The sequence below is a fragment of the Ranitomeya variabilis genome, chromosome 2 (assembly GCF_051348905.1).
Source record: "Ranitomeya variabilis isolate aRanVar5 chromosome 2, aRanVar5.hap1, whole genome shotgun sequence".
Lineage (NCBI taxonomy): Eukaryota > Metazoa > Chordata > Amphibia > Anura > Dendrobatidae > Ranitomeya > Ranitomeya variabilis.
Genome location: NC_135233.1, coordinates 769096430 through 769111157, shown reverse-complemented (window position 1 = coordinate 769111157; position 14728 = coordinate 769096430). Strand labels below are relative to the sequence as shown.

General features: G+C 43.4%; 1 protein-coding gene across 2 annotated transcripts in view; it reads right to left on the bottom strand.

The window, feature by feature from the left end:
* Nucleotides 1–14728, bottom strand: part of MDN1 (midasin AAA ATPase 1) — a 334505-nt gene that overhangs the window by 20208 nt on the left and 299569 nt on the right. For both annotated transcript variants that reach the window (XM_077289726.1, XM_077289727.1), the window contains 9 exons: nt 13329–13555; nt 11924–12070; nt 11636–11808; nt 11000–11161; nt 9955–10092; nt 9715–9856; nt 8815–8993; nt 5386–5526; nt 4851–5001 (listed from right to left, as the gene is read on the bottom strand). In XM_077289726.1, the coding sequence (XP_077145841.1) occupies nt 4851–5001; nt 5386–5526; nt 8815–8993; nt 9715–9856; nt 9955–10092; nt 11000–11161; nt 11636–11808; nt 11924–12070; nt 13329–13555 (1460 nt within the window). The remainder of the gene's footprint in view (nt 1–4850; nt 5002–5385; nt 5527–8814; nt 8994–9714; nt 9857–9954; nt 10093–10999; nt 11162–11635; nt 11809–11923; nt 12071–13328; nt 13556–14728) is intronic.

Here is a 14728-nt window from a genome sequence, read left to right as displayed (position 1 = left end):
ATTACCGATAAATGTAACTTTTTCCACGCCTGGACTTTAGTGCGTATTTTCTGCAAAAGTGGTGCCAAGTTCAGTTCCTCGAAACCAGTCAAAGGGAGAGCAATCTGGATCCCCAGATATTTAAATTTATCAACTAGCCTCAACCTTGTAGAAGAGTCCCTCACTTCGCTATCTCCATATTCCCCATCTATCAACATCATGTTGGATTTGTCCCAATTGATTCTTAGGCCCGAATAACTCCCAAATTCCTCAATGATGGCCTCCGCCCCAACCAGGGTCCCCTCAGAGTCCTCCAAGAAGAGCAAAATATCATCAGCGTATAACGCTACTTTTTCTTCTGAGTTCCCGTACATAAAACCTCTCACCTCCCGGGATCCTCGAATTTTTGCAGCAAGGGGCTCCACCGCCAAGGCGAAAAGCAGCGGGGACAAAGGACAGCCCTGTCTAGTGCCCCTAGACAAAGAAAAGGTCTCAGAAAAAGCATTATTCACTCTAATTTTGGCCACTGGAGAGGAGTACAACAGCCGCACCCATTAAATGAATTTAGGTCCAAACCCCAACCGTTCCAGCACCGACCACAGGTAGCTCCACTCCACGCACCACGCAATCAAAAGCCTTGTGGGCGTCCAAGGAAACCACAACCCGTTTGCCGAAATTGTCGGAAGGAATTTGCAAATTTAAAAACAACCTTCTCAGGTTGAGTGCCGTTGATTTGTTGGGCATAAAGCCTGATTGATCAGGGTGAACCAGTTTGTCAATCACCCTAGTCAACCTATTTGCCAAAATCTTTATGTCGGCCGTCAGCAGTGAGATTGGTCTATAGGATTCTGGTAGCTGTAGGTCCTTGTCGGCTTTAGGAATAACCACCACAATAGCCTCTCTCATTGACAAAGGTAGCTCCCCTCTTTCCAACGAACTATTGTACACCCCCTGCCAGTTTGGCCAACAGAGTTTCTTTCAAAATCTTATAGATCTCAGCTGGAATACCGTCCGCCCCCGGAGCCTTACCCCCAGCAACGCCCGCTAAAGCAGCCCCCAATTCTTCCTCCCCAATCGGCTCCTCCAACGACTCACATTCCTCTCTACTCAACCTAGGCAGATCAATCCCCTCCAAGTACCTGGTCATATCCTCGGACCCCCTCCCCACGCTAGAAGTATATAACTTACCATAGAATTTTCTAAACACTACCAGAATTTGCTCCCCCCGAGTAACCAGCGTCCCGTCCTCAGTTTTTATGGAGTTGACATGCGAGGAACCTCTCTGTGCAGACGCCACTACAGAAAGTAAATGCCCCACCTTTTCCCCTTCTGAATAGAAAGTTTCTTTTTGAAAAGCCCGCAACCTCTCAGCTTTTCTCAAATATAACTGGTTAACCTCCTGCTGAGCTACCCTCATACGGCTCTGAGACTCCTTAGTGCGGTGGGCCCCCAGTGCCGCCTCAGCTGCCTTCAGTTCTTCCAAGACAGCTTGATCCTGTACTCCAGTCCTTGTCTTATGTCTTGAGATGTCCCGAAACAAAATTCCCCTTAAATACGCCTTCATAGTGTCCCATACTACATGGCATTCTGCACTACCTTCATTGATCTTAAAAAACTCCTCTATCTCTGCCCCCACCCTTTCCATATCCAAAAGTTGTAGCCAGGAGGGGTGAACTTTCCAACCCATCCTCCCCGATCCAACCTGACCTGACAACTTCAGAGAGACCTGAACTGGGCTATGATCTGATAAAATCCTAGGACTATATTCCACCCCACTTAACAGTTCGTTCATCCCATCATTACCCAAGGCGACATCAATTCGTGACATAGAGCCATACGTAGTCGAGTAGCAGGAGTAAGAATATGTATTAACATTGCGAACCCGCCATAAGTCAATCCAACCTATTTCTCTAAGATAGTTTCCAAAAGGAGTGTCATTGCCGTCTCTGCGCAGCGAAGCGTGATTACTCTTGTCCCAGTGGTCATCGGCTATATTGTTCACATCTCCCACCACTAGAAGGGGAACCCCATCCCATCCTCTCAGACTCCAATATGTCCTGAATTTTTTACCAGAGTATGGCGGGGGTATATATAATGAAACAATGCAAATCAAACGATTAAAGATTTTACACACTGAAAAAACATTTTGGCCATCCTTATCAATTTTAACCTCAATTTCCTCAAATGGAGTATTTGTATGGATTAAAACTGACACCCCCCTTGCACAATTAGAGAACGTCAAGTGATACGCCTTGCACACCCATCGCTTCTGTAACATATCAACTTTTTCTTCCACTAAATGGGTTTCTTGCAGGCAAATCACCGAGGGCCTCTGTTTCAGTAGGTACTGAAATATTGCCGCACGTTTAGTAGAATCCGCTAACCCCCTGACATTCCAACTTATAATATTAACATCCCCTCCCATTTCCTTAAAGATAAAAAGTGAGAACAGTCTCCCCCAGGTCTTCACCGATACCCGCCTCCCCCCCCCCCCCACAACCAATCCAACCTCCCCCATCTGAAACTCAACAAAATTCAGATAAAACAAACTTTCTTTCTCTATGTGAGAACTGAGAGCGCTTGATACAACCTAGAACTATGCCCTTTACCGTCCATCTCTCCCCCTCCTACCGCGACCAATATGAACTATTCATTGCGCCGCCGAACACAATACTTTAACTTTTGTGGGTGCATTCTGTCAGAAAACACAAAGCACGTTCAAAGACCAAAAAGAGGTAGAACCAGTGGAATTACGAATCCTCAGTATCAGACTCATCGGTTCCGATCTGTGCCAATTTTCTTGGCATTAATATCCAGCCAATGCGTAGCCTCCTCCGGACTTTGGAAAAAATGAACACGATCCAACGCCACCACCCTGAGCTTAGCCGGGTAGAGCATCGAATATTTTAGGTCCAGTTCTCGGAGCCGTCGCTTGACTTCACCAAACTTCATTCTGAGTTTTTGCACCGATGCCGAATAGTCCGGATAAATGGAGATCCGATTTCCGTTTATGCTCAGGCCGTCACTGATCCTGGCCTTCCTTAATAGGGTTTCCCGATCCCGGTAGTCCAAAATTTTTGCCAGTAGAGCTCGAGGGGCACAGCCGGGTGGCAGGGGCCGAGTGGGGACTCTATGAGCCCTCTCCACTGAGAAGTGATTAGTAAGGTCGTCACCTCCCACCGAGTTTTTAAGCCATGCCTCAATATATTCAGTGGGATTATTCCCCTCCACCTTCTCCGGCACCCCAATTATTCTTAAATTATTCCTTCGGGAACGGTTTTCCAAGTCGTCTGTTTTAAATTCCAATTCTGCAATACGTTGAATGTATTTCTTTTCTCTTTTTAACAGTTCGTTTGTCTGATCCTCCACACTGCCCACACGTTCCTCCACCACCTCCACTCTTTTCTCCACCTTACGCATAGCAGAATTAAGGGACTTCATTTCAACTTTTAAATCATCCACCCTTATGTTCAGCGCAGCCAGGGCAGATTTGCAGTATATAACAGAGAAAATGTCCTGCAGTGTTGGTTCCCCCATGTTTAATTGCTGCACACCATCAGAATCATTAGCCTGCACTGGGCTAGCAGCAGGCGTCACATTGTCAGCACTGTGCACTTCCTGCACCCTCCCTGGGGAAAGCTGTTCCTCCACCTCACTGAGAATGTCTTCCCATCCTCTCCTCTGCGGGGTTTCCTTCTCTCCAAGCCCATCAGGATCCAGCAGCAGGGCACCCCCCCTCCTCCGTGCGGGCAAACCGCTCCAGCCAGGCGATTACCTCAGCCTCCGGCGGTATGAAGCGCTGGCTCTGGCCGCCTCCTCCTCTGCCACGGCACCATCTTGGATTTTCGCGCCTGCCGCAGGCGCCAACTGTTTTCGGCGTGGCATCGCCACTCCTCACCGCTCGTTACCTCCGGTGCTTTCCTCCGTACGCAGGGGTCCTGCGGTGCCTCTCTGCCCAGTATCGGCATTCGGCGGCGCCTTCAAGGGTGAGTAGTAGGAGCAGTGCGGGGAGAGAGACCCGTCGCACGTCCGCTCACATCGCTCGCTAGGCCACGCCCCCACCCTATCTTTAACATTGGGTACGCAGGCCATACGGATGTATGCGGGTGCCTCCGCATGCGTCGTTTTGAATCCTAGTATGTTGCGTTTGACGCATGTCAGAGCAGTGTCAAGACGACGCATGCGAAGGCATCCGCGCATACATTTGCATGGCCTGTGTACCCAATGTTAAAGATAGGGTATGCAGAATGCATGCCGACGTAGGCGGAGCTGAAGGAAGAGGCGCTGCAGTGGGCAGGGCTTCACGGAGGAAGAAGGCTGCCGTCCGCAGCCCTGCCGAACGCTAGTGTGAAGCTAGCCTAAGTCCTGGCAAAAGAGGCCATGCACCATGGGATTCCACGTAAAAAAAATTATTACTTCCAGTGCCTTGCACTATTTACTTGCTTGTATATTATGGCAGAAGGAACCCAAGCATTAGCTCTCCAACCTGCCTTGTAAGTGCTTAGTATGTAAGGAACGATACCTCTAGCACATGCATATGGAGAACACTGCCACAATGATGTATTTACAGTGGTCACACTCATAACACAAATGCAGGTAAAAATACAAATTAGGCTGCTGTAAGCAGCAAATTAAAAGATAAATGAAAAAGAGGGCCAAGCCAGCAACCCTCAAGAAGAGGGCCCCACCAGTGCTGCTGATGTGACTGTTGCTGCTCCTGTAGACAGCAGAGGCACTGTGTCACAGCTATGGAATAGGCATAGGAACCATTGCTCACACACTAATATGGAAGGTATGTGCATGACTGACACCTAGGACATGATATAAACAGCCTCAAACAACAGTCTATAAGCTTGTGAACGTCTGATTACCTTCACCATTTTCTTTATCTTTTTCATCTCCACTGGCTTTACCCTCATCAGTTTCTAGGTTCAAGTCATCGGGTAGATCAAGAGCTTCTGGCTCTTGATTAGTGTCTTGCTTGCCATGGTAAGGGTCAGTCTCATTTTCATCATATTCCCGCTGAAATGTGAACAGAGAAAGTCGATAATTTAAGTTTTATTTGGAAGAATATCTAAATGGGAAAAAAAAATATTTAAACTGATCTGAATCAGTCATATAATTTAATGTGCCTTCGAATGACGCTTCATGAAATTTGCTAACATATCTACTACAGTTCAGAGAAGTATTTGCAATGCCAGGGACAAAGGCAACTAGATTCTGGACACACATCACAGCACTATGCGGTCCATTCAATATAAAAGCGGCAAATAGGAAACAATAGTTGCCAATTTAGCACTGTGGTAGTGCTTACAGGGTATACATGGTGGCATTACCAACTTAACGCATCTAAATAGACATCCGGTGGCAGGTTTGAATTTCTGGTTACAAATAATTTTGACTTACCTCATCAATTTGCTCATGAATTTTGTCTTTGCGATTTTCCTCCCCTTTTTCCTCTTTGGTCTCCTCTTTTTGGTTCCGCTTCTCATCTTTTCCCTGATCCCCATTTTGGTTATCATCCTTAGCAACCAGCTCAGATTCACCCTATATTATATAATAGTATAAAACATCAGTGGAAAGTGCTTAATACAATCTTAGTGGTAGTCAGTGGTGGCTACACAGCCAGGGAACCAAATAAATATTATTATTATTTATTGTTATAGTGCCATTTATTCCATGGCGCTTTACATGTGAGGAGGGGTATACATAATAAAAACAAGTACAATACAAGTCACAACTGGTACAGGAGGAGAGAGGACCCTGCCCGCGAAGGCTCACAATCTACAAGGGATGGGTGAGGATACAGTAGGTAAGGAAAGAGCTGGTCATGCAGCGGTTTGGTCGATCGGTGGTTACTGCAGGTTGTAGGCTTGTCGGAAGAGGTGGGTCTTCAGGTTCTTTTTGAAGGTTTCGATGGTATTCGAGAGTCTGATGTGTTGTGGTAGAGGGTTCCAGAGTAGGGGTGATACGCGAGAGAAATCTTGTATACGATTGTGGGAAGAGGAGATACGAGGGGAGTAGAGAAGGAGATCTTGTGAGGATCGGAGGTTGCGTGTAGGAAAGTACCGGGAGACAAGGTCACAGATGTAAGGAGGAGACAGGTTGTGGATGGCTTTGTACGTCATGGTTAGGGTTTTGTACTGGAGCCTCTGGGTAATGGAGAGCCAGTGAAGCGATTGACAGAGTGGAGAGGCCGGGGAATAGCGGGGGGACAGGTGGATTAGTCGGGCATCAGAGTTTAGAATAGATTGGAGGGGTGCGAGAGTGTTAGAGGGGTGGCCACAGAGCAGGAGGTTACAGTAGTCAAGGCAAGAGATGATGAGGGCATGGACTAGGGTTTTTGCAGATTCTTGGTTGAGGAATGTACGGATTCGTGAAATATTTTTGAGTTTAAGTCGGCAGGAAGTGGAAAGGGCTTGGATATGTGGTTTGAAGGAGAGATCAGCGTCAAGGATTACCCTGAGGCAGCGAGCTTGTGGGACTGGGGAGAGTGGGCAGCCATTTACTGTAATGGATAGGTTCGTTGGGGGGGTCGTGTGAGATGGGGGAAAGATGATGAATTCTGTTTTGTCCATGTTAAGTTTCAGAAATCTAGCGGAGAAGAAGGATGAAATAGTGGACAGACATTGAGGGATTCTGGTTAGTAGGGAGGTAATATCTGGTCCAGAGATGTAGATCTGTGTGTCATCAGCATAGAGGTGATACTGAAAGCCATGAGATTCTATGAGCTGTTCGAGGCCGAAGGTGTAAATGGAGAAGGTGTAAATATGTACATGTGTAAATATGGTGAGATATGGATGCAGGGTATTTACATCCAACTCCGCTTCATCTGTCCTTGAACACCCAACATGTGCAGCAACACAAAAGTTAAATGCCATTTTCTCTACTTTAATATCAAAATAACAGTTCTTAGAATCACAAAGTAGAAAATCTGCATGCCATTGTAAATCAGGTAATTTACCAGTCAAGGGGATAAAAACATAACCCCAGAATTAACTTTGAGGAATGTTTTTCACGCATGCGTAAGGCTAGGTTCACATTGCGTTAGGGCAATCCGTTTAGCGCTAGCGGATTGCGCTAACGCAATGTTTTCTTCGGGGCCGCGTTTAGGGGTCGCGTTAATGTCCCCGCTCTAGCAGAACCCCGATCTGCGAGAGCGGGGAACGGACCTCGGGTGCGCCGCGGACGCTGCTTGCAGCGTCCGCGGCGCGTCACAAAAGAACGGCACATCGCTAGCGCGAGACGAAAAAGGCACGCGCTAGCGATGCGCTACAGGCGAAATTTACATTGCTGTCAATGGGTGCGCTAACGGACCCGTTGCACGGCGTTAATTGCGACATTTTTGCCGTGCAACGCTGTCCGTTAGCGTGCACACATTAACGCAATGTGAACCTAGCCTAAGGCGTACACATCCCTCAGAAGTGCACCAAGATCTCAGCCTCCAGAAACCCCATGTAGCAAGGTATTGGGGTTTAAATGTAATCATCATTCACGTAGTCTATATTCTATATATATGCGGTACTAGGAATAAAACCATTTTCCTTTTCTTCAGTAGAAGGACCCAGGCTATATTCCAAACTCACCTCCAAATACAAGAAAGATGGAAAGAACGTATGCCGTCCTTCCAAGAACTACAGCTACAGATGTCATCCATAGATTTAGATGCTCATTGTTTACTGGACGTTACATACAGTATATACATAAAATATATTTGCTATGCACACCAGTTTCATCAAATTAATGAAAAATACAACTGACCTAACAATCAAATATGATATGTGCTTCCATTCCTCACCAATTGTCAAGGGTCTCTCTATAGACAATGCTCTGGGAGCTAACCCATCTCTTCAAAGACGCTTACAACCTGTAATGACCACATGGCCACCTCACCACCATCGGAGCTAATACAACACTCGACCTACTGTCTCCTTCCCCATAATCCTGTAGAATGTAAGCCCGCAAGGGCAGGGTCCTCGCCCCTCTGTACCAGTCTGTCATTGTTAGTTTGTTTACTGTAAGCAATATCTGTATTTTTATGTAATCCCTTCTCATGTACAGCACTATGGAATCAATGGTGCTATATAAATAATAATAATAATCAACAGCTTTGGCTTCACAAGAATACATTGTAGCTAAGTTGGCTCACAGAGCATTATTAGACTCGATTCAATTGTATCCACTTGCCAGATGACAGCAGAAATAGGTAAATACAAGTTTGCAAATGTCATTCACAGACCACAAACCTCCTGACTTTAGTGAAGAACAAATCCTCAATTTGCAAAACTCTTCATTTAGGCTAGGTTCCCATTAGCGTTTCTGTGCGCGGTGTATCATCTGCATGCGCAAACGCATGCCAAAAAGCATGCTTACGCCCGTGCATCATCCTGCGCATGACACAAACAAAAACACTGAGTGTGCATGGGTTTAAATGCGTTTGAGTTCTTTATGCGCATGGTGGAGGCGGTGAAATCATTTTCTGGACATGCGCAGTCTAAAGTACGCATGCGTAACGAACACATGCATACACATGTCCTTGCGTATCAATGCGTTCCCAGACAGTAATGCCTTTTTTTTACGCCTCAAAAATGCAACATGTTGTGTTTTGTCGGACACCGCGATACGTCGCATCCGCATGCGAACGCATGCAAAAGCATTTCCCTGCGAACACCATGTTAAAGATATGTACGCATGAGGATCTATGCGAATCATACACTGCGAACAGAAACAATAATGTGAACCCGGCCTTACACAGTAATTAGAATTTTTTTTACATTTATCATTTATGCTTTATAACCATAGAATAACAAGGTATTGAATAAGTTAAGCACTCACCATATCCATTCCTGGTCCAGTCTCTTCTGCTTTATCGTTGTCATCATCATTGTCATCCTCATCATCATCATCATCTCCCCAAAGACGTTCGTCAAGTTTGTCTGCATCAGCATCACCAAGATCTCCCATCTGTTTATCAAGGTCATCTTCCTCGCTGCTGGATTTATCATCTTCATTTTCTGTAGAAGGAAATGAAAAAATCCGATAAGACAAGAACATTTAAGATTGAAGTGTGCCCTGCCTATCAATGTGATTTCATGAGATTGGCATAAACAGAGAAAAATTAAGTGTAATTACTGCAATTGTATCTTTTCATAGCAGCAGCTCCAGCAATATTTTATTATTCAGTCATCCATTCTGTTTTGTCAAAATGGTTTGGATTGAACTCTTAAACACAGAAGTCCACTTTTGGAAATATTGCATTAGCAACTATATAGATCGCAGCCGTCCTAAGGTACAGATGTGACAATTCTTATCTATTCTCTCGGCTCAGCATTTCCTGAAACGTGCAATGCAGGATTGACATTAGGAAACCCGGTCCTGGATAGGATGTCACACTATGTGTATGCTACGTGCTTCTCTGTGTGGCCGCCCAGTGGTTGTGCTGTGAACTGCAGTCAGTCAAGAGCACGGAGTACATGTCGGGATATTGTATTTATTATCCTTCATGAGAAATTGGCATCCTTAAGCAAGTTACAGAAAAGGTAAGGATATACATATCTGTACGAATACTACAATCCACAGTCATGAGCAACTGTATCACATAAGTGATACATTGGGGGCCCGAGCACTCCCCACGTATTCATACAACATGGAGCCGTGAAGGTCAATGCCTGTTTACAGTGATTTCTTCTTACACAGCACTTACTTAATGATACATTTCCTTCCTAATAAAGCTACCTTGCTTTTCTTGGTCTCCGTCATGCATTTTCCCATCAAAATCGTCAGACATCTCAATAGCATTATCTTCTTCTTTCACATCAGGCTTGTCGTCAGGATTATCCTTGTCTTTTTCTTGACCCTTTTTCAAGGTATCTTCAACCTTACAAAATGTACCACAATAAAGTCAACCAGACTCTTTCAATAAATACCAGGTAAAACCTCAGAAGGGACAAGTATGTAAAAAGGAATAAGTCATACCTGGTCTTCATTTTCAATTTTATCACTCACATCCTTCATGCCTTCTCCTTCCCCAATGCCTCCTCCCTCATAATCATGGAACTGTGTAGCTCCTTCACCAGCAGAATCCTCCATCAGTTCTTTAGGAATGCAGAATCCCTGTAACATTAGAATTTAGCTTTTACAATGGCTGGTCTAAAAGTTTGGACCCTTAAGATTAAAATAAGGCACACGAAAGGAAAACAATGTTGATTTGTAAGCTAGCCGAGACAAGAAATAGTGGCTTCCCACAGTGCTTTCCCATTAGGCAGAGTGTCAACGACCACTTCGAAATAATCTTAAGTAGCACTTGACCGTTTCCACACAATATTCCAAAGCTAAGGGTACTACTGAACATGGACTACAGAGACTTCTTCATCCAACAGAACGTATCACCTCCTCTATACATTTATGAATACATTTTTGAATTACTGAATAATCTATGCCCCTCACCCCCTGAAATTAACAAAATGTAAAAAAAAAAATAAAAATTATTTCTTCCCATCCCTATAAACGCATTCAAGGAAAATAAAAAAACATAAGTAGAAAAAAAAAGTGAAAATAGTAGAGAAATATCCAGAAAAAAAGGCCACTCATGGCAATCATGAAAGAAGTCGTCTAGAAATTTTGACTATATCTATTTGTTTTAGGGTATGTTCACATGTGGCTCATTTTCAGCATTTTACCCTACCGGCAGAAAAGTAATGGGACTCCATTAAACTGAATGTGAGAATAGCAGCGTTTTTGAAAATTCTTTCAGCAGGTCTTTTTTACCCATTGAAAGTAAAGAGAAAATGCAAAAACAGTGAAGAAAAATGCTGTGTGAACATTTTTTAAATACGGCTACCACTATATATATATATATATATATATATATATATATATATATATATATATATATATATATATATATATATATATATATATTACTACAGATGGATGCAGAACTTTATTACAGATATAATTAAAGTACTCATTAACTTGGAAGAAATGTGAGCTATCTGACGAGGCACACACGAATACTTACCTTCTGAGCAAGTTCTGTAAATATATGGGTCAGGACTGAGAGCAGTTTGCCTGTAGCCCGGTGTGTTGTCAATGACACAGTGAGGTAAAACAGGACGAGGTCGGAGTAGGAAGACAGCATGGGTAGGAGTCGCACAAGCAGGCCACAGCACTGGTTGAAAAACTGAAAAGCAAAGAAAACTGGTTACAAAACATGAGAAACAACTACTTACAAGATTGTTCCCATCATTATTAGCACAAGCTATGGAATGTATAAGTGATAACTTGCAGATTGGTGTAAGTTCTACTCCTGTGACCCCGCCGGCCCAAAGAATGGAACCCTGAAAAGCCCCACTGGGATGACTTGATGACTGCATGTGTGTCACTGTCCATTCATAGGCTATGGATCCCCTGTACATCAGTACATTGCTCGATTTTTTTCTGGCAATCCCATAAAAAAGGGAGAGGTGGTGCATTCTGATGGGACCTTTCAGAGCGCTGTTCGGAGAATCGGAGCGGGTGCCAGCTGTCGCTCGCTCGCTGATCATCGCAATATCACCTATGCCTTAGATGGATAACTTTTTAACTATGGAATAACCATTCAACAGAGTACACCGACACATGTATTTTCATAAAAAGAGAAGAAGAATCGGTGTACCGTGTGTTTATCCTTTATGCAGTCAGCAACGTAGCTCTTAAGGCGCTCAAGCAGACCGGACACAGAAGATATTACAGTCTGTACATCCAAAGCCTTTAAATCATGGCAAAGATCCTCAGTCAGTAACTTTGTAATGAGGCCTTCCTGAAGACTGTCTTCTTTCTGGTCTTCAGCTTAAAAAAAACAAAAACAAACAAACAAAAAAGGTTACACAAAATAAAACCGATAATCCCAAGTAGCTGGATTTATTACACAGATGAAGTCAGGCGTTATAACCACAGCTTTTACCTTCTTCCTCGGTTTTCACGAGTTTAGGCATTTCCTTTTGCTTATTTTTTTCTACAAGTTTTTGAGTGCCATATAAAATGCACTTAATGGCAGCTTCCACCTGATCGGAGAAATCCTTAACATATTTTTCATCCGACTCTTGGTTCCCTTTTGATAAACACAAAAGTGACGGTTACAATTAGAGTACAAGACATGACGTCACAAGAGCACTGATCATGAAAGCGTTAACCATCCCTTTTCTGACTGAGTGCTTATACAACTTGTTAGGTAGGTTAGAATAACTATTCCACGAGGGACATGGGCAGCCTTAATGTACATGGGCTACAAGGGACCAATGAATATACATGTGTTAAATGTAACAAGACAGAAGGCTAAAAGCCTATAGACATAGGTAATGAATCTATAAGTCAACAGGGATTCAAGTGAAGGGTTTTCGCTAGCTCTCTCCTGAATGCACCAAATACATTCATTATATCATTTGATAGGTGGGTCATACTTGGAGTTGCAAATAGTAAAAGCTTTCCTAGTTAAAGGGACTCTGTCAGTGATCTTTTGCTATGCAATCTTACAAAAGCACGATCCCACAGAATGTAAGTCCGCAAGGACAGGGTCCTCTCCCCTCTGTACCAGTCTGTCAATGTAAATTTGTGTACCTTAAATGATATCTATAACCCTGTATGCAACCCCTTTCTCATGTACAGCACCATGGAATTAATGGTGCTATATAAATAAATAATAATGTAGGGGAAGACTCCGACTCCAGCAATGTATCACTTAGTTTACTGGGTGCCGTTGTGATAGAATCAGCTTTCTCTGCTACAGATCTATTAGAGCCCAAATGTTGAGCCCTGTATAACCCTGCCCGCACCGCTGATTAGACCAGGAGGCACAAGAAACCTAGTCCTGTAGTGATAATCTCCTGCCGATAAAACACTGATTTATTGAGACCTCAGCACACAGCCCAAAGTAAGTGACCCGTCACTGGATCCAGGTTCCCAGCCCCAACATCATGGATGCTCTCAGATTACAGAGCAAAAACCTGCTGACAAATTCCTTTAACAATTTATAAAGGGGTGAACTGTATCTAGGTCACCAAATATAGTTTAGCATAAACTGTGCTATGAAAAAGAACTGGTAAAATGTATATTTATTGAAAAAAAAAAAAAAAAACATTTTCAATATGCTTAATGTGTGACAAAGGACAAGAACGCTAATGGTTTACATGTCCATTTTTTAAAACACATACTGTATGTAAAAAGGCAGGTCTGACAATGCAGTACTAAAACTACAAATGCTTCTTGCCATTTTACTACTAGTAGCACATCGAAGACCGTCCTATCCCTGCCCTGGATATGAAGTATTGACACGAGTCAGGTTCAGCTAATGTAGATTCGATAGTTCTTACGCTTTGCTCTTCCAATTGCCTGCAGACGGGATTTCAACGAAGTGAAGTCTCGAATTGCCGAGCGGATTTCTTCTCTGATGCAGTGGAAACTCCTCAGAAAAATCACGTGCTGTGCCGCCTCTTTTACTTCTGTCTCAGGGAGGACAAACAGCAACTCTACCTCTCTCAGGTCAAGAGCAATCTGCTGCATGGTTTCCAGCGCAGAAGAGCAAGTCTCAAAATTGTTCCTAAAATGGGGGAAAATGAAATGAAAACGATTAATACACGCCAGTATTATAAAAGCTAAAAATGGGAGTTCGGTCTCTGGACAACGCTTAATTTAACAACATAAAGAGCTGTAAAGAGGTGAGAGATGCGAGTGGAATCATGGACTAGTCATTCAATAATCCATGTCCAAATGGAAAGATGCATTACAAGAAATAAATCAAATAGAGAAAAATAGAAAACTGGAAGATAAAACTACTGATATGACGACTTTAACCCCTTAGTGTCAGAGCCAAATTTTAAAAATCTGGCCAGTGTCAACTTATGTGGTAATAACTCTGGAAAGCTTTGACTAATTCCAGTGATTTTGAGATTGTTTTTTCATGACACATTATACTTTATAATAATAGTAAATTTAGGTCAATATGTTTTGTGTTTATTTATAAAAAAAATATCAGAAATTTGACTAAAATGTAAACAAAATTGCAATTTTCAAACTTTGAATGATTATCCCTTTAATCCAGATAGTCATACCACAGCAAACCATTAATAAATAATATTTCCCACATGTCTGCTTTACATCAGCACCATTTGTAAAATGTTCTTTAGGAGGTTTACAAATGTGTAGTAGTTTTTCATTTTTTCAAGGAAATTTACAAAATTATTTTTTTAGGGGCCTATCCAGGTTTGAAGTGCCTTTAGGGGTCCTATATATTGGAAAAAACCCACAACTGATACCATTTTAAAAACAGAACCCCCTGACATACTGAAAACTGCAGTCAGGTAGTTTATTAACCCTTCAGGTGCTTTTCAGGAATTAATACAAAGTGACATGATAGGAATGAAAAAGTTGATTTTTACCACCTAAATGTCACTGACTTTTTAACAGGTCAGTGTAGCCGGCAGACTCTAAAGGTACCGTTACACTAAACGACTTACCAACGATCACGACCAGCGATGCGATCGTTGGTAAGTCGTTGTGTGGTCGCTGGGGAGCTGTCACACAGACAGCTCTCTCCAGCAACCAACGATCAGGGGAACGACTTCGGCATCGTTGAAACCGTCTTCAACGATGCCGAAGTCCCCGTGGAGCACCCGGGTAACCAGGGTAAACATCGGGTTACTAAGCGCAGGGCCGCGCTTAGTAACCAGATCGCTGCTGCGTGTCAAACACAATGAGATCGCTATCCAGGACG